Source organism: Dama dama, chromosome 15 (genome assembly GCF_033118175.1).
Source record: "Dama dama isolate Ldn47 chromosome 15, ASM3311817v1, whole genome shotgun sequence".
Classification (NCBI taxonomy): Eukaryota; Metazoa; Chordata; class Mammalia; order Artiodactyla; family Cervidae; genus Dama; species Dama dama.
The window spans coordinates 87248392-87270073 of NC_083695.1; the positions used below are offsets into that span (position 1 = coordinate 87248392).

The 21682-nt window shown below is 37.4% G+C and overlaps 1 protein-coding gene across 11 annotated transcripts in view; it reads right to left on the reverse strand.

Annotated features, from left to right (window-relative positions):
• ATE1 (arginyltransferase 1) overlaps positions 1-21682 on the reverse strand; it is a 154596-nt gene that overhangs the window by 47414 nt on the left and 85500 nt on the right. The window contains exon 12 of one of the 11 annotated variants that reach the window (XM_061162803.1): positions 7145-8382. The exons of the other annotated variants lie outside the window; for them this stretch is intronic. Coding sequence (XP_061018786.1) covers positions 8302-8382 — 81 coding nt within the window. The 3' untranslated portion in view covers positions 7145-8301. Of the gene's footprint in view, positions 1-7144; positions 8383-21682 lie in introns of those variants that run through there. 11 annotated transcript variants of the gene reach the window in all.

Sequence of the window (21682 nt, forward strand, 5' to 3'; positions counted from 1 at the left end):
CAACTTTCAAGTTCATGAATGGATCTTACTGTAACCTGGTATTATCCTGAGAAATATTATGAAACACATGGTTTTCAAATTACATTCTGGTTTCTTTTATCTCATCCTATCTAGATTCGTATAGACATACTTCTTACAACTGAAAGCACAATTGATCAAAAATAAAAGGAAAACATTATTTACATTATAAATGGAAAATTCCCTGTAACAATCCTGAAGAAAGCAATGAAATTACTAAACACTCCTTTTAAAACAAATTCACAATGTTAGCAGGTCCACTTCTTGACTATAATTAATCCAGAAGCACATGATTTTAATTTCTAAAAGGGCTTTAATCTCTTTCAAAAATCTTTTTTTTTTTGAGGGGTATTTTTAAAGGATATATGTGAACCCCAAGCGTTCAGGACTACATATGACCTAAAAATTCTCTTTGAATATTACACGTGTCTTTGTATGAGTTTAAAAAACATGCAAATGAGAAGTTACTTCTTTCATTAAAGTTAAAGGATTTGAGACTGTTATTTTTCGTAGAAAAAAATCAGAGTAGTAAAGAAATGCTTTCATATGACATTCACCCAAGTTAGCATTCTTGACTTTTAACTGGAAACATCTGGGGATGGGCCTGGCGGATTGCAATAAAATTGAAGTTACCAATTCACACCCTGCCATTTTGAGGGTATTTTGTTTTTACAGTTTTCAAATTAAAACCAAACCAACTTTCGTTTGAACTCTGGTCCTGAAGTAAAGATCTTTATGAGATTTCACTCTCAAGAATACTTATAAATATTTTGAAAAATAGGGAGGATTTTGAGCACTTGAGGATAAACCAGCAGAGTTTGTTTTAAAAGTTCAAGTTAAATTAAAACATAAGAACACTGGAAAGACAATATTATTTAAATACACACATGCACATACACCCACAGTGACCACCAGTAGCACTGGAAAAAAAAAACGAAAGTTTAACTAGACATTTAAGTCTTTTATCAGGTAACGTTGTTATCAGTATCCCATTTTCCTACAATAAACCTATTGATTTTACTAAAACCAATTGCTTAAAGAGAGGCTCTAATACTACATAAACAAAAATAGTTCAAAATAATCCATCAGAGTGAGCTGTGCCTCCAAAGAAAGCGGGTAAGAACAGGGCTTATTAAATCCAGTCTTTTCCCTGAAAGACAACACCAATGGAATCCCATCCACAAAGTACTACAGCAGACCCCTTGCTCCCTGATTTCATTACATAAACAGAGATTGACTTTATCAGTCCCCAGGAGAGTGCTTGAGAAGTAACTCGAGCTGCTCTGTTTTCAGAAACTGTGTTTGGGTTGTGCCATGCTCAGCTGGCGAGGTGAACGGAGCCCAGTGAAGACAAAGGGTCTAAACATCTGAATCCATTTGTGTTCCCCAAATTCTGAAAGCCAACAGATGTACTCCATGTGCTGCTGGGCTAAGCTTTGAAAATTTAAAAATACATATTTTTTCCACTGACAAACAGAAAGTGATGGTATTCAGTGTTTCTTTAATTAAAATCCAAGGGTTCGCAAAGGCTCCAAGACTTACTTTAAATCTTCCTTAAGACTGGGCTATTTATTTTACTATTAGCAAATAATAGGGAATAAAGAGTCTAATTCAGTTTTAATCACAATCTTTGCTTTTATTTTGGAAACCCTGGGTTAATCTTTTTTCCTCTAGAAAATACAAAGAAAGCTTGTGGAGAAAAGATTCAGGGAGTCAACTTACAGCCCAAATTTAATTTCAACCCAAAGGGTCATAAGTTGAAAAGCATGAAGGGAAAAAAAAAAAAAAAGGAAATACAATGAAAGATGAAGACAAAGACAATAATGTAAGAAAAAAAGAAAAAGTAAAATCCAAAACTTCTTTAATGTTATAAAATGAAATATTCATATAAATATTCATACATGTATATGTACACGTAAACTAAATTTGGCCTTCATCATATTGGTCAGAACAATCAGATTAGGGGTTTGCCATTTTAGGTTACTGCTTGCAAAACAGCCCTTGGAATCACTGGTTCTGCACCATCAGAGGTAAAGTAATCCTCACCTGCATGACAGTGAGAAAGGTTGATTTCAAGCTCTGCCTCCTCAAACTATCCTCCTACTGACACCAGGGAGAAATGATTGTGTACATTCTCTATTTTTAAAACCCTTTACTGGCTCTCCAAGTCTACAGGGAAGTAGGATGACCCTTTTAAAGTAAGCAAACAAACAAAAAATTCATAGACCTTTATAAGATAACATAATTTTAGTTTCACTTGATGAGAAATTATACAAGATAAAAACCCATTACAAATTCATTCATGCTTTTAAATGAGTTTGGATTTTACTAATCACAACAGAACCTATATACATTTGTAGAAAATGAGCACCATATTCACACATTTATTAATCTGTACCCACACTATGCCCATGGATTCACAGACTTCTTGTGAAAGCTCCCTGGTTTACAGACCTCAGGTATCTTGCGTGTACGGTACAAAGCCTGCTGTCAGCCTGCTCTCTCAGCCCATGTACTCACACTGGGGCACTCCCATCTAGGCACAGGCTGTTTGGTCTGGTGTGACTTCCCATCTGATCTACATGCCTACTGCACATTTGAGGCCAAACCTAAACGCTGCCTACTCCTTCCTTACCAAGCTTTCCTTGGACTCTGCTTGACCTCACCACGAACTGAGCTCTCATTCCTACAGTCAGCAGGTAATTATGAAATGCCATCCATGCCAGGCTGCATGTTTAGGTCGTGGGCACGCCACAGCAAACAATACCACTGCCAGTTCAACAGTAACATTTTAGTTCTCAGGGACCATTGAGTCTAGAAGGTGAGATGACTTTAAGGAAACAATCATAGGGAAATATCATTAAAGAGTATGGCAAATACTGTGAAGAAAAAGCAACCTGAGATAGCACAATAGGAAATCTTCCTTAGATGAGGAGGGTCAGGGTTGGGGTCTTTTAGGTTTCTAGAGAAATCTACCCTACAACTCCATACGATCTCCTTGAGCTGTCTGCGCACATGCTGTGCTTCTCACACTTTGGACCACCACTCCTCCACCTCTCACAATCTCAACTTTAGAGTTTCCCAACAGCTGCAAGTACATCATTTCTTTGCATGCCTTGTGCCTTGGCAGAATTCCTTCAATGGACTGAGACTGAGTTCTCAAAGAATATTTATTAAATATTTACAGAATTAAACTAAACTGTGTCAAGTTATATTCCTTGAAAATAGAGAATCAGACCATTTGAAAACCAGAAGAGCCTTAGTCAATATACTCCTTAGTCAATATCCAGTTTCATTATCATATTTAAAAGGTGTGGTAGTTCTAACAACTTAAGATTCAGTTCAGTTCAGTCGCTCAGTCATGTCCGACTCTTTGCCACCCCACGAATCGCAGCACATCAGGCCTCCCTGTCCATCACCAACTCCCGGAGTTTACCCAAACTCATGTCCATTGAGTCGGTGATGCCATCCAACCATCTCATCCTGTCATCCCCTTCTCCTCATGCCCCCAATTCCCTCCCAGCATCAGGGTCTTTTCCAATCAGTCAACTCTTCGCATGAGGTGGCCAAAGTATTGGAGTTTCAGCTTCAGCATCAGTCCTTCCAATGAACACCCAGGACTGATCTCCTTTAGGATGGACTGCTTGGATCTCCTTGCAGTCCAAGGATCTCTCAAGAGTCTTCTCCAACACCACAGTTCAAAAGCATCAATTCCTCGGTGCTCAGCCTTCTTCACAGTCCAACTCTCACATACATACATGACCACTGGAAAAACCATAGCCTTGACTAGACGGACCTTTGTTGGCAAAGTAATGTCTCTGCTTTTAAATATGTTGTCTAGGATGGTCATAACTTTCCTTCCAAAGAGTAAGTGTTTTTTAATTTCATGGCTGCAATCACCATCTGCAGTGATTTTGGAGCCCCCAAAAATAAAGTCTGACACTGTTTCCACTGTTTCCCCATCTATTTCCCATGAAGTGATGGGACCAGATGCCATGATCTTAGTTTTCCGAATGGTGAGCTTTAAGCAACTTTTTCACTCTCCTCTTTCACTTTCATCAAGAGGCTTTTTAGTTCTTCTTCACTTTCTGCCATAAGGGTGGTGTCATTTGCATATCTGAGGTTATTGATACTTCTCCCAGCAATCTTGATTCCAGCTTGTGCTTCTTCCAGCCCAGCATTTCTCATGATGTTCTCTGCATATAAGTTAAATAAGCAGGGTGACAATATACAGCCTTGACTAACTCCTTTTCCTATTTGGAACCAGTCTGTTGTTCCATGTCCAGTTCTAACTGTTGCTTCCTGACCTGCATATAGGTTTCTCAAGAGGCAGGTCAGGTGGTCTGGTATTCCCATCTCTTTCAGAATTAACTTAAGGTTAATTACTGGAAAATCCAAGATTAGAAACTCAAACTCTTTGTTTTCTGTTAAAATTCTCAAGCTAAAACCAGACATAAGTATGAATACCTCAAATGTGTCAGCAACATCCTATGTACCCCTTTACGAAAATTTGCCTAATTATTTCAGATCTGGACCTTTTAGAAACACATTATTGGCTTTTCCCCCCTGATATTCTTTTTTAAATTTACCTTTTTAAAATTTAAATTCTTTTTTAAATATACCCTGAGTCAGCCAAATGCTCAAAAACAGTTCACAGCAAATCCACAGCTTTAATAAAGTCAGTAAGCTGTGTCTGATTGATCATGTCTCTAACTGGAGCTATTATTTTTTGCCAGTAAACATTTTTCAATGCCTAAAACCCTTAATCGTAAAAGTCTGTTTAATTACACCCCTGAGGGAAATAAGAAGTTAGCTATAACCTCATATTCATCCCAGGGGTGTGATCTTTGGTAATCATTCCTTTTTTTCTGCCTGATGGAAAATTCATCACAAGTGACTTAAATGCTTCAAGTTAAGGATAACCTTTTCCCTCTCAACTGTGTAGCAGTAGGAGTCCTGGTAGAATTTACATCCTACCCCTCAAATGTCATCAGTATTCTGTGTGTCTCTGCAAGAAAGGGCTTGGTAGAAGGTTAGTGGGACAGTTTTGTGCAGGGCCTACATTTCAGCAAGCCAAAAAGATATCTAACACATTACTTCCTTTCGAAATGACCAGTTATACAATTATGAAGGACACAATCACTTTAAATTTAAACACAGTTATTTACAGGGTGAGCAAATCAAGTCTGCTCACAGAATTTTAGATAAATTACTGAGAAAAATTTACTGTCTTACAAACACCAAATCATCCTGGATGACAACTTGAGAAACCTCACTTCTTCATTCCTTCTAAGACATCCACCCTAAAATACCATTATTGATCCAAGCCCAATTAATGTTGTTAGAACAGAATTTAGAACTACAAAGATCCTTAGGAGCATAGAAACATCAATGTCTTTGTAAATGTCACAGTTTTATCTATTTTCAGCCCATTACAAAACCACATATGCACCAAAAAATCTTTATGACATAAGGATTTTAATATATTTATGCATGGTTTTAAAGTGTTATTTTGGACTTAATTTTTAAACGTCGTTGTTCAGTTGCTCAGTTGTGTCCCACTCTTTGCGACCCCATGCACTGTAGCAAGCCAGGCTTCCCTGTCCATCACCATCTCCCGGAGCTTGCTCAAACTCTTGTCCATTGAGTCGGTGATGCCATCCAACCATCTCATCCTCTGTCATTCCCTTCTCCTCCTGTCTTCAATCTTTCCCAGCATCAGGGTGTTTGCAAATGAGTCAGCTCTTCGCCTCAGGTGGCCAAAATATTGGAATTTCAGCATCAGCCTTTCCAATGAATGTTCAGAGTTGATTTCCTTTAGGATTGACTAGTTTGATCTGCTTGCAGTCCAAGGAACTCTCAAGAGTTTTCTCCAACACCACAGCTTGAATGCATCAATTCTTTGGCCTCAGCCTTCTTTTAAACATATGTATTTTAAAAATTTAAATATACAAAAGGAAGTTTTCAATAGCTACACCATTAAAATAAAGTTCTTTTATAATAGTACTGTCTTTGACCTACACACAAAGTATATTATTTTAAAATTTTAAGGAAGCAATCATTACCTTTCCACCCAATAAGTGTTTGTATAAGTCAAAACACCATAATTACCTTGTCAGCTTACTACATCACAACTCTCTAGAAATAAAGATTGAAGCTGAAATCTACAACTTTCTGGTGTAGGAAAGTATAATTTTGAGAAGTTACTATTATGCAGAGCCTGAAACTCTGGTGCCTCTACGGTTCTGTAAAAGTGTGCAGCACTGGGTACGTGCGGAAGCTACTGGTCTACAAGCTATCTATAGGCTCCTGGTGATGTAGCAGCTCAGCGCTACCATGTGGTTCCTAGCACAAACTCCAGCAACTTGACTCTTCAGTATCATTACAAGCTCATAGGTCTAAAGATATTTAATATGTTTCAGTTCACTACAGTTATTTTTTTTGATGCTCAAATTGTTCATATTTTGGCCAGTGGGAGTCAATTTAACTTGGTTCCAGAATTTCCAAGACAACTCGAATAGTTTATGACAGTTTCCATGCTTGCTAACTTCATTTTATCTTCATGTAGACTGTTTATTAAAGGAATTTTAACTATCCTCAATCTTCACTGTGTGTTTCTGAGCAATGGATTTGGAAATCTATCATTACAAGAATTAAGCCTTCATCCAGTTACCTAACTTTAGTCTTGGGAAACAGTACAATCTATGAGAATCTGACTCTCCTTCTTCTAACAATAGCATGAAGTATTTACCAGATGACTTCAAAGAATCACACAAGACAGAATGAAATGTAAACTTTCCAAAGCACTTTAAGCAAATATCTAGCCTTAACTGAAAGGTGTATAAAAAATATAAAAAAATAATCAAATGTATTGGGAGCAATAAAGAAAATCCACATTTTCAGACAGAATTCAAATAAAGAATTAAACGTTCAATTTTTTTCTTTCAATAAGCCAAAGTCACCTATTTTTAGTAAAAATTATGTCTCTGTAATTAAATAAATAACTTTTATGTTATTAAGGAGTGGTGATTATCCCCATTTTGCAGATAAAAGACACTGAGGCTTAGAAAGTCTGTACATATAGTAAGACATGAAACCCAGATTTGAACTCAGCTTTTTCATCTTTGGGAGCTTGATCTTAACTCTGCTTTCTTCTGATGAAATGGTAATTAATGTTTAAGTTCAATATGAAAATATATTTGTAGACCAACTTTCAACAACATTTCATTAAAGGAATGCATACATAATTAAATTTTAAATATCTGCAAACAATTGGGGTTATGAAATATGTTTTTACAGTCCTAATGTTCAGATGAAATTGTGAAAAAGAAAAAATTCTACCACTGGGTAAAAGGTTGGAGGAACAATTATTCACAGTCTCCAAGTATGACCTCACAGATTACTTACTAATTACAAAGGGAAAAACACCAGCTCCACAGTGGAGCAACCTGGTAGAGTCCACCTGAACCGTCACCCATAACTGACTCTGGACGTGACATCCTGAGACTGCACGGCATCACCTGGGTACTATTCTGACCAAAAATGTTCCTCCTGAATACAGTTATGAAAAAAATGACAAAAAATCCAATCATGAGTCATTAAAACTCCTCAAAAGTAATGTTGTGAAAGCAAATAAAGCAAAGTTATAGTTCTAGACTAAATGATACTTTTACAATCAATAAACTAAATGGAGTATATAACCTTTGAAAAGATCTCAGATTGAGGGGGAAAAAAATGAAAGACATTACTGAGACAACTGGGAACTCTGAATACTGACTATATATTTGATTGTATTATTTTAGAAATATTACCTTTCTTGAGCATGATAAGGGTATTATATCATAGTTAAGTATGAGAACTTCCTTGTTCTTAGGAGATTGATGCTGAAGTACTTTAGTGTGAAATGTCAATCTCTGAAACTTACTTTCAAATGGTTTAGGAAGAAAAATCACAAACATACATAAAACTATATATGCATGCATACAGAGAGTTAAAACATGCTAAGATGTTGACAGCTGGTGACTCTAGTTGAAGGTATGTGTGTGTTTATTGTACTATTCTTTCAACCTTTGTGTAGGTTTAGAATTTTCAAAATTTGGGGGAAAAATCATGTTTAATAAAATACATACTTCTCACTACCATGCATCGGTGCTCCCACATTTCCTTTCTTCTAGATGTTACCACATTCGATCTTACAGGACAGTTCTGTAATGTTTATCCTGTCCAAGGGCTTCTTGCAGACAGGAGCTATGTCTCATTCAGCAGCAGCAGCAGAGTAGGTTCTCAAAGTGCCTCATTTACTAGCAGATCTAGTGAATGCTGGCTTCGTAGGTGGTTCAATGGTAAAGAATCTATCTGCCAATGCTGGAGACACAAGAGATATGAGTTCAATCCCTGCATCAGGAAGATACCCAGGAGGAGGAAATGGCAACCCACTCCAGTATTCTTGCCTGGAAGATTCTATGGACAGAGAAGCCTGGCGGGCTACTGTCCAGGGAGTCACAAAGAGTCGGACACAAGTGAGCACACAGGAATACCACATGCCCTGGTGGATGTTAGCTGAATTAAATATTTGCTTCTTTCAAGATACCACCATGTGGGTGACAGTCAGTTTCAGTGAAAGTCGCTCAGTCATATCCAACTCTTTGCAACCCCATGGACTATACAGTCCATTGAATTCTCCAAGCCAGAATGCTGGAGTGGGTAGCCTTTCCCTTTTCCAGGGGATCGTCCCAAGTCAGGGATCGAACCCAGGTCTTCTGCATTGCAGGTGGATTCTTTACCAGCTGAGCCACAGTGACAATAAATGGTTTTTAACAATACTATAAAGCACTCAGAGTTATTTCATGACTGACAAACTATAGTAATCATTTAAACTTTAAACAATTTTTAAATTGTTCTAAATTTTAAAAAATAAAGGAAAAGTAAAGGTAATCAAACAACTACCATTATGTTTAGTCTGTAAACCACTATAAAATAAGTCATGGCTTATTACCTCATATAGTTATATATGTTTCAATTTATGTAGATAAAAATTCATTTTAAAATATGTATCCCAAGTCACACAAAAATAAACTCAAAATGGATTAAAGATCTAAATGTAAGACCAGAAACTATAAAACTCCTAGGAGAGCATAGGCAAAACACTCTCTGACATGAATCACAGCAGGATCCTCTATGACCCACCTCCCAGAATACTGGAAATAAAAGCAAAAATAAACAAATGGGACCTAATGAAACTTAAAAGCTTTTGCACAACAAAGGAAACTATAAGTAAGGTGAAAAGACAGCCTTCAGAATGGGAGAAAATAATAGCAAACGAAAAAACAGACAAAGGATTAATCTCAAAAATATACAAGCAACTCCTGCAGCTCAATTCCAGAATGACCCAATCAAATGACCCAATCAAAAAATGGGCCAAAGATCTAAACAGACATTTCTCCAAAGAAGACATACAGATGGCTAATAAACAATGAAAAGATGCTCAACATCACTCATTATCAGAGAAATGCAAATCAAAACCACAATGAGGTACCATTTCACGCCAGTCAGAATGGCTGCTATCCAAAAGTCTACAAGCAATAAATGCTGGAGAGCGTATGGAGAAAAGGGAATCCTCTTACACTGTTGGTGGGAATGCAAACTAGTACAGCCACTATGGAGAACAGTGTGGAGATTCCTTAAAAAACTGGAAATAGAACTGCCATATGACCCAGCAATCCCACTCCTGGGCATACTCACCGAGGAAACCAGATCTGAAAGAGACACGTGTACCCCAGTGTTCATCACAGCACTGTTTATAATAGCCAGAACATGGAAGCAACCTAGATGCCCATCAGCAGACGAATGGATAAGAAAGCTGTGGTACATATATACCATGGAATATTACTCAGCCATTAAAAAGAATACATTTGAATCAGTTCTAATGAGATGGATGAAACTGGAGCCCATTATAACAGTGAAGTAAGCCAGAAAGATAAACACCAATACAGTATACTAATGCATATATATGGAATTTAGAAGGATGGTAACGATAACCCTATATGCAAGACAGAAAAAGACTCACAGATGTATAGAACAGACTTTTGGACTCTGTGGGAGATGGCGAGGGTGGGATGATCTGAGAGAACAGCATCGAAACATGTATATTATCAAGTGTGAAAGAAATCACCAGCCCAGGTTGGATGCATGAGACAAGTGCTCGGGGCTGGTGCACTGGGATGACCCAGAGGGATGGGATGGGGAGGGAGGTGGGAGGGGGTTCAGGATGGGGACACATGTAAATCCATGGCTGATTCATGTCAATGTATGGCAGAAACTACTACAATATTGTAAAGTAATTAGCCTCCAACTAATAAAAATAAATGAAAAATAAAAAATTTGTATCCAAAGTCAGTAGGTGTATTCTAGAGGCACAAGGGCAATTTAATCACTGAACTTCACACAGTGAATTATTCTGATGGTTGGATTTCCTCATTAAAGGAGAATGGCTCTAATGTGCGATATGATGAAGATAATGATGCCACCTTAGATGAACAGAGGCTATTTCTGCAGGGAGTAAGCTGAAGGTTAATGCCATCTGGAGAGAAGAAGTCAGCAAACCATGGCAATGGGCCGAATCTGGTCTGCTGCTTTTTCACATACAGCTCAGGAGCTAAGAACGGTTTTTACATTTTTTAATGGTTGCAAATAAATCAAAAGAAGAGTAATAGCTTATGACATGTGAAAATGATATGACATTTAAATCTCAGAGTCCATAAATAAAGTTTCACTGGAGCCCAGCCATGCCCATTTGTTGACATATCTTCCATGGCTGCTTTCACGACAACGGCAGACCACATGGCCTGTAAACCTACAAGATTTACGGCTTAGTCCTTCACAGAATGAATGCCAGGCAGAGAAATTTCAATTTCCAGTAGACAGTGAGGATCACGGGTGTGTTTATCTTATGATTTCCATAGGGGCTCCACACTTTGGTTCATTTTTCAATATGTATAATATGCCTCAATAAAAACGTTTCTTTCAAAAAAAGAAAACCTATTATTGTGAATTGAAGGATGTTAAGAAAGATGTAAGACATTCATGTTTCAAAAACTGAACATGTAGAACATTGGTTTTTGAAAAGCCATCATCAGAACCAGGGTTTGATTTGTGACAAAGGGTCCAGACTATGGCTGGCCAGAGATAGAACCTACAGAGATGAACCTGAGCAAGTCATTCAGAGAAGGTTCCAGAGAACTAAAAAGAGCAAGGAGGCAGGTAACCGTAGAACCTGCCTTCAGTAACAGAAACCAACACAGACTAAGGTTCAACAGCAAAATTCCAGGATCTAGCAGGACTGAAAGAGTGAGGCAAATTTAATAAGGCTTTGATGTAACACGTGAGTGGCAACTATGGAGGGGTAAGCACAAAACCACACTCAGTGACTCTCAAATCCTACTAATACACCAGGACTGAAGGCTTGTATGTAGCTATATGGCAATATTTACTTGTTAGATCTACTTAGTCACAGTTTGAGTATCTTCCAGCAAAGATATATTTATACAGATTAAAAAGTCTATAAATATTATAGAATAATTTATAGCAAAAGGCATCTTATCCAAAGTGAACAGGATTAGTAGTGGTGCATCAATTAAAAATGCCCATTACACTGTATGTGTACAAACACACATACCTTTAACAGCTAAAATATATAACTGCACATTCATTAGCCATTCTCAGATTTAGGACAAGCCTCTTCTCTGAGGATGCATGACTGGGACTTTCGGTTACTGGTTCTTTAAAGTGCACTGAGCACTTATTCTTAGGAAAGTGTAGAATCTTTCCAGATTATTATGAACTTTTTTGTTTTTAACCCTAAATGCTTTTATTTATCTCATCCACAACAAATTCAGCAGAAATTTTTTATGACTCAGCTTTGGGTCTATCTATCTATCTACATCATTCAAATTAAGTTTAATGCAAATAACTGAAGCAACTTTCATCAGTTTACTTAATATTGAAAAAAAACTGTATCATTAACATAACTAGTAAAATAGGCATAAAAAACTGACAAAACCAGACATGCATGCATATATTAAATTGAAGTTTACCAGGCACAAGCATTCAGACTGCCATGGCACTGGATGAGTATTATGGAAGGAATGGAAGGGCATCAACAGATAAACTGAACACAAACAGAATAGATTCAAGGCACTGCGCAGAGAGGAACCAGAGACAGTCCCACCTATTAAACCTGGACACAATGCTGACCCACCACAGCACAGTTCCAGGATTCTTCTGCTTTGGGAGCTGAGGGTGAAAGTTGAAAAGGTGCACCTACAGGAAGATTAGGTGACTCTACTTAGGTGTTAAAAGAAAAAAGTGGAATAAAGTCAGGACAGAGCCACTGTTGCACTGTATATGGCTTAAAAAATAAAGCTAAAGAAATAAGTCATTTATTTAAAAAAATGGCAAAAGACAACTATCCATTTTTATATTGTTTGAGGTATCCCTCATTTTTTCCTGTTAAACTGTCCTCTTAAGAGAAATAAAATTAAAAAAATAACTTTTATTTCCCTTATTACAAAGGGGACTGACATCACTGAGTTATTCCATCTTCCTTATAATCCTCTTGAGAACTTACAAACTAAGGCTGGGAAGTACTAAAAGAACAGAAGTAACCTTTTAGTACTTCACGAAAGAGCCACAAGAGAACAGCACTACTGACTCCTAAAAGGCAGGATAAATGTATCAGTACCTAAATAAATCCAAAACACTGTACAGAGAAATAAACTTACAGTTCATCAGTTTATAAGAACTAAAGGCAGCCAAGAGATTTGCTAGTGTAACATGTTAGGAGAAAAAGAAAAAAGGAAAATCAATTGGTTTGTTTTTCCTAAAACAAGATGTTTCCTGTTATATTCCTGCATGTGTTTCCTGGTCTAATTTTAAGTAGTTTCTGGTATATGATGTCCCTCTACTCTTCCTTCCCTAGTGGCTCAGATGGTAAAGAATCTGCCTTCAATGCAGGAGACCCGGGTTCAATCCCTGAGCTGGGAAGATCCCCTGGGGAAGGGAATGGCTACCCACTCCAGTATTCTTGCCTGGAGAATTCCATGGACAGAGGATTCTGGCGGGATACAGTCCATGGGGTCGCAAAGAGTCAGGGTGGCAGAGTCGAACACAACTGAGCAACTTTCACTTCACTACACTACTCTTCCTGGAAGAAAACATTCCAAATGAACAGACACATGAAATGGGTGAATTCCTTATGTAGAGCATGAATGCTCAAAAGAACAAATTTTGTCACAAAGTCTCAAAAAGAAATATACAAAAAGATATTTGCCATGAGTTATTTATAACAAAGAAGTAGAAGAACTTATACAGTAAGAGCTCGAAAAATTATAGCACATTATTAGAATGTTTACAGCCAATTAAAATCTGAGGGATATAAAAGACTTGAGAACAACAGAAAAATACTCATGAACAAGTATAAAAAGGTAGAAAAGAGTACTGCATACATCATAACAACTGTGAGGAAGAAAGAAATGCATGTATATTTACGAAATACAGCAAAATGGCAACAGTGATTAGTCCTGGGTGACAGAGTTGTAGGCAGTTTTTATTTTTAATATTCCCCTTATTTATCTTCTCTTCCACAAGAAGTTTGATTTTAAAATTGAAAAAAGAATAGAACAGGGAAAGGGCAAACAGAAAGAAGAAAACAATCATCTCAAAGCAAGGTAATTCTGCAACTGCACAAATTTTTCCACCCAATCAATTCTAACAATTCTCACACCACAAGTGATACAAATCCAAACAGCTAAGGAGGTTTTAGTTGCCTTTCAGAAATATTTATACATTTTACTTGTAAAGATTCAGCATGTCTGATCTTTAAGCAAGTCTACAATATTAAATAAAATGCAATAACTCCTCCACGCCTTGGAGCTGATAACCTAGAATATAATTTTCCCTTTCAAGTGGGAAACAGAAAACACATACACACACACACACACACACACACACACACACAGAAGCTATCTCTGACAGTGTCAAGAAGCATACCACCAAAATTAAAAACCAAGTGTGCACACACACATTTATAATGTCAACTACATCATTATCCATTGTAAGATATACATCCAGGTTTTTCTAATGTGAAAAAGAGAAAAGAAAATGCATATTTTAGAATAGATGAAATCTGGACTTAAACGGCCTGTGAGAACTCAAGAGTGCTTTTAAAACCTACATGAAAGTCTTCACACTGGAAACATCTTCCAAGAGAAGCAATACAACACAGCTTTAGCCTTGATCTAGCTAAAGGCAAATCCTCCAACAGTAACTAGCTGTAGGTTAGTTACAGACTTATCCATAAATGGTGGGGGAAAAAAATAACACCTATGTCTAGAATTGTTTTATCACTTGAGCTAACAATTACAGAACACTTATTTATAAAATGTACCTGGCATATAATAAGCAGAGAAACACAGCATAACCAATTTACTTTCAAACAGCTTTAAAAAATGTGTGTGTACATGTGTAAACACACACGTGCATCTACGTATATATGAGGGTGTAGGGGAGACAAGGAGGTGAATCTGAGTGAAGGGTATATACTTTTTCTTTGCATCGTTCTTATTCTTACAACTTTTCTGAAAGCTTGAAAATATTTCCCAAAAATGGTTAAATAAAAAGAAAGTCTACCACTGGACCAATAACTATAATACAATAACAGACTGAGCCCTCTGCTTTTAACATCTCACTTAGAATACTAATTGAGGGCCTCAGGACACGTCTGGAAATGGCAGAGTTTCCAAAGCAGAGCCCTGGGTTAACAAAACTATCACTCCCCATGCTCAGAGCACAAGTGAAACTGTTTGCCAGACTCTCATCTAAGACTCACTCACCAATCCTACTAAGCTGACGCCAACAAAAAAATCGGGAAAGCCTCGGGGAATTAGTTTATTAGGTTTAATCTGAATTAAAGCAATAAAAATACTTATCTCTCTAGATTCTTCTTCTAAGATTCAGTATCCAAAAATAAGAGAATATTTTTTACCATTCTCATGATGTTTTCCTTAAGAGCCAGGAGCAATGCAACTACATGGTGCTCTTTTGGAATATGAGACCTTAAACACAGACAGGACAGAAATTTCCCCTCTAGGAGCCTTAATCTAAATTCTTACTAAGATAGGTAACTACAGTCTATGTGACTCCATGATAAAACCAGAGGCATACAAACAGTCCGAGGGCACTCTGATTTTTCCTTGGTTCATCTAAAACTGATGGAAAGAGAATTAAAAAGTAAACAAACAAATCCCAAAAAAGCCAATAAATGATGATAACAAGAGGGAAGAAACAAACTTTTTAAAGTTGCCTTTTTTTTAACAGGGACCATTTTTAAAGTCTTTATTGAACTTGTTATAAGATTGCCTCGGTTATGTTCTGCTTTTTTAGCCACAAGGCATGTGGGATCTTAGCTCCCACCAGGGACTGAACCCATACCCTCTGCTTTTGAAGGCGAAGTCTTACCCACTGGACTGCCAGGGAAGTTCCAGAAATGGATCTTATTTAAAAAAAAAAAAAAAGTCTCATTCTCCTAAGTCTGTTTCTGAGTATTTATGATTTCTGACCCACCAAAGTGGCTGAGTAGCACTCAAACTTTTCTCACCTTGAAATTCAAAGAAACGCAGCTAATTAGTTTAAATGAGTTACACATTTCTGATTTTTACTGCTTGAACTATTTTGTCCCGTAATAGAATTATTAGAATTAGAAGCTAATAAGAAAAGAATTAAAAGAATTAAAAGCAAAAAAAAAAAAAAAAGAAAAGCTTTATTGGGGAATTGGTGAAAAAAGAAAATAGACATTTTCTGTCTGATACCCCTTCCCTTCAACCCTTTATCATAATTTGGTTTGAAAAACAAGTTCAAAACTTTGCCTAGCCAAATATGCAATGAAAAGCAGCAAAACTCCGTAAAAATTAAATATACATTAAACTTGGGTAGTTACAAAAGCAACTATTATATTTCCTAGGAAAAACTGTAAACTCATTGTCACCACCACCTTGGTCTCAGTTTTCATAGATTTAGGCCAAAAGACCTGAGATGTTCTGTGTCTCTAAGGTATGAAAGCCATGTATCTCTTTCATGATGACAAAGATGTCTGCCATCACTGTTTCTCAGAATTCTCAGGGAAGAAAATTCTCAACCCCCAGCAATCTGTTTCAATGTGTTAAAACTTCAGATAACATAATATTCTCTTCCATCTGTTCACATTAATTTTTGAGTCAATGTTTTCTGTGCAGCACTTATCTCACTAAATAACAACATCAAGCCCAGACACAAACACGGTTAATCAACCACTCTTTGAACCCTTCATCACATCCCTAAGGAAAAACAGAAGATAAAATGTTTCACTGACTGGAAAGAGTAAAAATACCTTATGGAATTTTATTAAGTGTTGTTTATACAGAATACTTTACCAATTCTTTCTCTCCTTATTCTCCATCTCAACCTTTGATGGGCGAGTGGTTCACTTATGTGGACATGCCTACAAAGGTACTGCTCATTATTAATAACATTAGGGACACCTAGGGAGCTGGCACAACTGTTGCCCTTTCTAAGACATCCATGCTGTTGACAGACAAGCTTATTCGTTTGGTTCTTTAGGCTAAAGAAACAAAGGAATTCACTCAAGTGATCCACTGAGTGGCTAGTATTAATGGTGATGGGGAACAGAGCGTTTTAGGGATGAACATAAGAGAATGAGGGCAGAAATATTACCCACCTACGGCCAGGCTCCAGAGAATTCCAGGCTATCCAGGGAGAGAAGGAAACCTAAGCTAGATGAAGGCCTTGTGGATAACAGATTGTAATTCAATATCTGGCAAGCAGGTCTAACAAGAGGTTATCCACATGCCTTCAGTAGCAGGAGATCCCAATCTGTATTTTCATCTGCTATTCACTGTCTCAGCTTCTATTCCCCCTTCCACCTCTCTGTTCTCTCATCTTGCTATCTTTTGATTCACAGGCCCCTTTGAAAATCAGATGAAAGAAATCCATGAACTCTATTCTCAAGATAAATGTGCATGTGTACAAAGGTCTGCCTATAATTCAAACTTTATAGACCTGTGCTTACAAAGCCCCAATCTAACTCTGAGCCTTTGTTACTGTTCTCTATGTTTCTATTCCCTATGCCTACTCCCACTAACTACTGATCCTTCCTACTGTCTTAATACAAACTTCCTTAAAAGAGCAGATCTGAATGGTTTGGTCATCCACTATTGAGTAGGCAAAGCTTTAATACATATCTTACATATAGTAATACTACTCTAGTAATACTACTCTACCCTAGATTGACCACCTTTGGGTTAGGCACCCATGCTTAACCCACTGGAGTGGAAATGGCAACCCACTCCAGTATTCTTGCCTGGAGAATTCCCATGGAAAGGAGCCTAGTGGGCTATGGTCCATGGGGTCACAAACAGTCAGACACGACTGAATGACTAAGCACCCATGCTTAGTTCAATTAACAGAGTTACATGGAGCTAAGCACGGTAACCTAAACTCAAAAACTGCATTTCCTTGGGCAGACACTATAGGAATAGGAATTTCCATCAGAAGAGAGGTCTGGGCATGGCAGAAATCTGAGTGCAGTGGATTTCTCTGCATAGGACAAACATAATAGAAAAATGGGGGGCAAAGGTATGTCTACAGGCAGACTGTGAAGAAACAGGAAAAGAAGGGAACCCCTGAAGACCAACCAAAGAAAGGTGCATCTAAGAGAACCGTGTAAGAGACCATGGATTTCCTAGCAAAACAATTCTCACACAACGTAAATCATCCTCGAACAACTCCATGGCTGAGGCTGAGCATGAGATGGAGGACAGTGGGGTACTGATGGGAAGGTCCTCCAACAGTAGACACGGGGCTTCCTCTGCTTCTCACTGTTGCCCGTCACCTCACTGCTGTCTAAGATAATTACGCTTCTCAAGTCTGCTGCCCTTTAGCTGCTGCCACTTATTTAGACAAGAAGGCTTCTGAAATAAAAAGGTCAAGCATAAAAATCTTACAGTTGCCTTATTTTCTTCAGAAGGAAGATATGAGACCCAGGAGAAGATGTATAAATCTAGGATGGAAAGAAGACCTGAGCTGTGCTAGGGAGCCCTGGAGGTGTGGGGGAAGGAAGGGTGAGAATTGGTTTTATTCTCACATCAACACCAAGGTAGAATATTAGGCAAGAAAAACAAAAAACACTTCTACGCATGAGCCTCTCTGTAACAGCTTAGTTCCAACCACACCAGGGTGCAGTCCAGGAGCAAGGGATGCACCAAACAGCCCCGTGCCACTTAAGCTGAAAAGGACTATAACTGCCCATCCAAAAATGTATAAGCCAACACTGTGCTCTTTGTACTAAAACTGTTGCCAGGGACAGCAATTCACTTGGCTATTATGAAGATGCCAAGTTTCTCTCTTTTTCTACAAAGCAAGAAAAACAAAACAATTTATAAATACTTAAGACAGACCCTACCATGCACATCAGAACTAAGACAACAAAGTGACGCACTTTGGAAATTTTAACCTTACTTGTTTCTGTTGCTCCTTGTAAAAGACCTCAAGATTTGCTAGATAAATCGCATTGTACAGAAACATTAAATTACCTTTAAGCTGACATAAAGGCCACACATAAGCCCCCAAAGAAAATTTAAGACAGTCCTGGGGTCATCAATAAGCTTATGGCTGCACAGGGTCATGAATTAGACATGAGAAACTTCTCTCTGGTGTGTCATACAGGATAGTTTATTTCAAGACTGTTATGGTGAGCCCAAAATTAATCTTTCTGGCAGTTCCTTTTTGACAGCAGTAGTCAAATTACCTGCAGTAACTCAGCAACTGTAAAGCCCTACAGACTTCAATGGCAAGTAGGTAACCCCTGAAACAGGGTTTCTCAAGTCTTAGCACCACTGATATTTTGAGCAGAGAATTCTTTTTTGCTGGGGACTGTGTACTGTAGAATATTTAGAGGCATCCCTATCCTTACAATACACAGTCCACATCAAAAAAGAATTCTCTGGCTCAAAATACCAGTAGCATACATACCCATACCCCACTGGCTCAACTGGGACAATCAAAGTTTTCAGAAATGAGATAAGGTGGGGACAGGGGCACAAATCGCCCCTGATAGAGAACCACTATTTTAGGATAAGTGGAAATAGGAACTCAGTCAAAGTTAGGTCATGAACAAATTAATGTTAATTAAAATAGTATTTAGGTTATATACTTATATAACTATCAAAATCTATATTTCCTAGAAAAAATTATTTATACTGTATTCTGTTATTTGAAGGATTTTACAAATTATTAACTTTATTCAAGTAGATAAATTTCTAAATCAATTTAAAAATAAACTTAATTCAAATATAAACCACATTTATACAGCACTATCATTGCAGAATTACAGATGTTTTAAATTATTTGCAATGCTTTGCCAATTTAAAGAAAAAAGGAAATTCAAGAGTACCTTCACTGTTCACCTGACAATTCAAACAAAGCAACTTTCTCATTATTCTAAAAGTAAACATTTTAATAAACTTACATTTCACTAACCTTGCCAAAGTTACAAAAAGATCTATCCTGTAGAAATCCCAAACAGGACCACTTTGTTTGGCGTAGATATGTACTTTCCCTCTAACCCATAATCAAATTACTCAATATTCTTTTATCTCCATCCAGCCATTTAAAGATATACTGAACATTTACTATAAATCAGGGGTTGCTGCTACAGTAAGTAATAAATGAGCTCAAACTCCATCTTTCAAGAAGTTTAGAGTCAAAAGAGACAGGAAAACAAGTAGTTATAACACAGAAAGTTAGATGGCATCATCGACTGCGGAGAGAGCGAAGGACAGGGAAGCCAGGCGTGCTGCAGCCCACGGGGTCGCAGAGTCAGACGCGACTGAGTGACTGAGTAGCAACAGCAGCTAACACAGCGCAGTGCGTGTCAGGTGTCATGTACATTGCAATGAAAACACATACTTGTACGTAAGAGAGCCAGGCAGCATTTCACAGTGGAAACAAACCGAAGATGAATCTTACAAAGGGAAAAGAAGAGAAGGATATAACAGTTTTAATACATGGGGGAGGAAAAGGTATTTTTAAAGCATGATACTGAAGCCAGAAGCCATAGAGGACAAGGATTAGTAAATCAGGCTATATAAAAATTTAAAACTTTTATATGATCAAGCATATATATATACACACACATATACATAACATAAACAATAACAGAGGCAAATGATAAAATGGGATGTGACTGCCAAATGAAGTTCAATATTACAACTATTAAGCTTTTCAAAAAAATATAAAATAAAGAGCTTTTCATTGTGTTGTAATCATTCTAACTGAATTTCCATACAGTGTATCATCCTGCTTAAATTAAAGAGATTTTCCACAGCTTTTATTTTTAAAACTTATTTGGAAGAAATATACAAGTGGAAGTGATTTACCTGCACATCATTCATACTTAAGTCAAGTATTCCCTGTAGGACTGACCAATATAACTCTAAGTGAGGAATTTGGTTATTTAATGGAATAAATGCTAAGCTTGAAAAAAGTGAAGCTGGGATATTTTGCCATGACACAAATATAAAGATGGAAATAACTGACATGTTTATTAAACTAGTATGTGCTGGACAGCACCCTTAAGAAACTAAAAGTAATTATACAGCTGGAAAAAAAAAACTCAGTCTTGACCTCTGACTCAACCATACACAAAAATCAATTTCAGACAGATTACTGAATTGTGAAAGGTAAAAGAAGAAAATACAAAAAAACATTTCCATGGTCACAGGGTGGGCAGATTTCCATTGAACAAGACACAAAAGCAATAAAGACAAACCAGGCTACATGAAAATTAGAAATTTCTGCTCATCAGAGAAAGAAAAGGTAAGCATTGAGTGGAAGGAGATATCTGTAAAATTATTTATGCAACAAAGGATTATACCCAGAATACATAAAGAATGTGTACAACTATTGGAGATCGACATCCGGGGAGATAAATGGGCAAAAGACACGAACAGATCCTTTACACAAAGCCAACAGAAAAATGACAAGATGCTCAGCATCAACAGCAATGCAAATTAAACCCACAATGCATCACCCTTGCTACACACCTATCAGAAGGTCTGCTGCTGGTGAGAATATAAATTAGTATAATCGGTTAAAAACATGCTAGGCAGTATGAACTAAACCTGAATATTCCCACAGTCTTCAATCTGGTAATTCCACACCTAGAAATGCAGACACATGTTAATGAAGGGACATGTAAGAAATGCTCAACGTTGCAGTTATATATTAGCCAAAACCTAGAAACAGTCCAACCACAACAGAACGAGCATAAAGGCGTGAAAACCAACCACACACTGTACACACAAGCATGTGGGTAAATCTTACAAACGTACTGCTGAGTGAAGCAAGCCAATCACAAACCAAAATACACCAAGTGATTCCATTCCTGTCAAGCATAAAAACAGGCATGATTAGTCTTCTGCGATTGCCTTTGGGGGTGACATAACAATCAACGGGAACAGGAAAGAGGTTTGTGGGGGACTGGAACATTCTGTGTCGATCTTGGTGCTGGCTGCACAAGTGTCGTCACCATGTGAACATCTGTCAAGCTGTACAC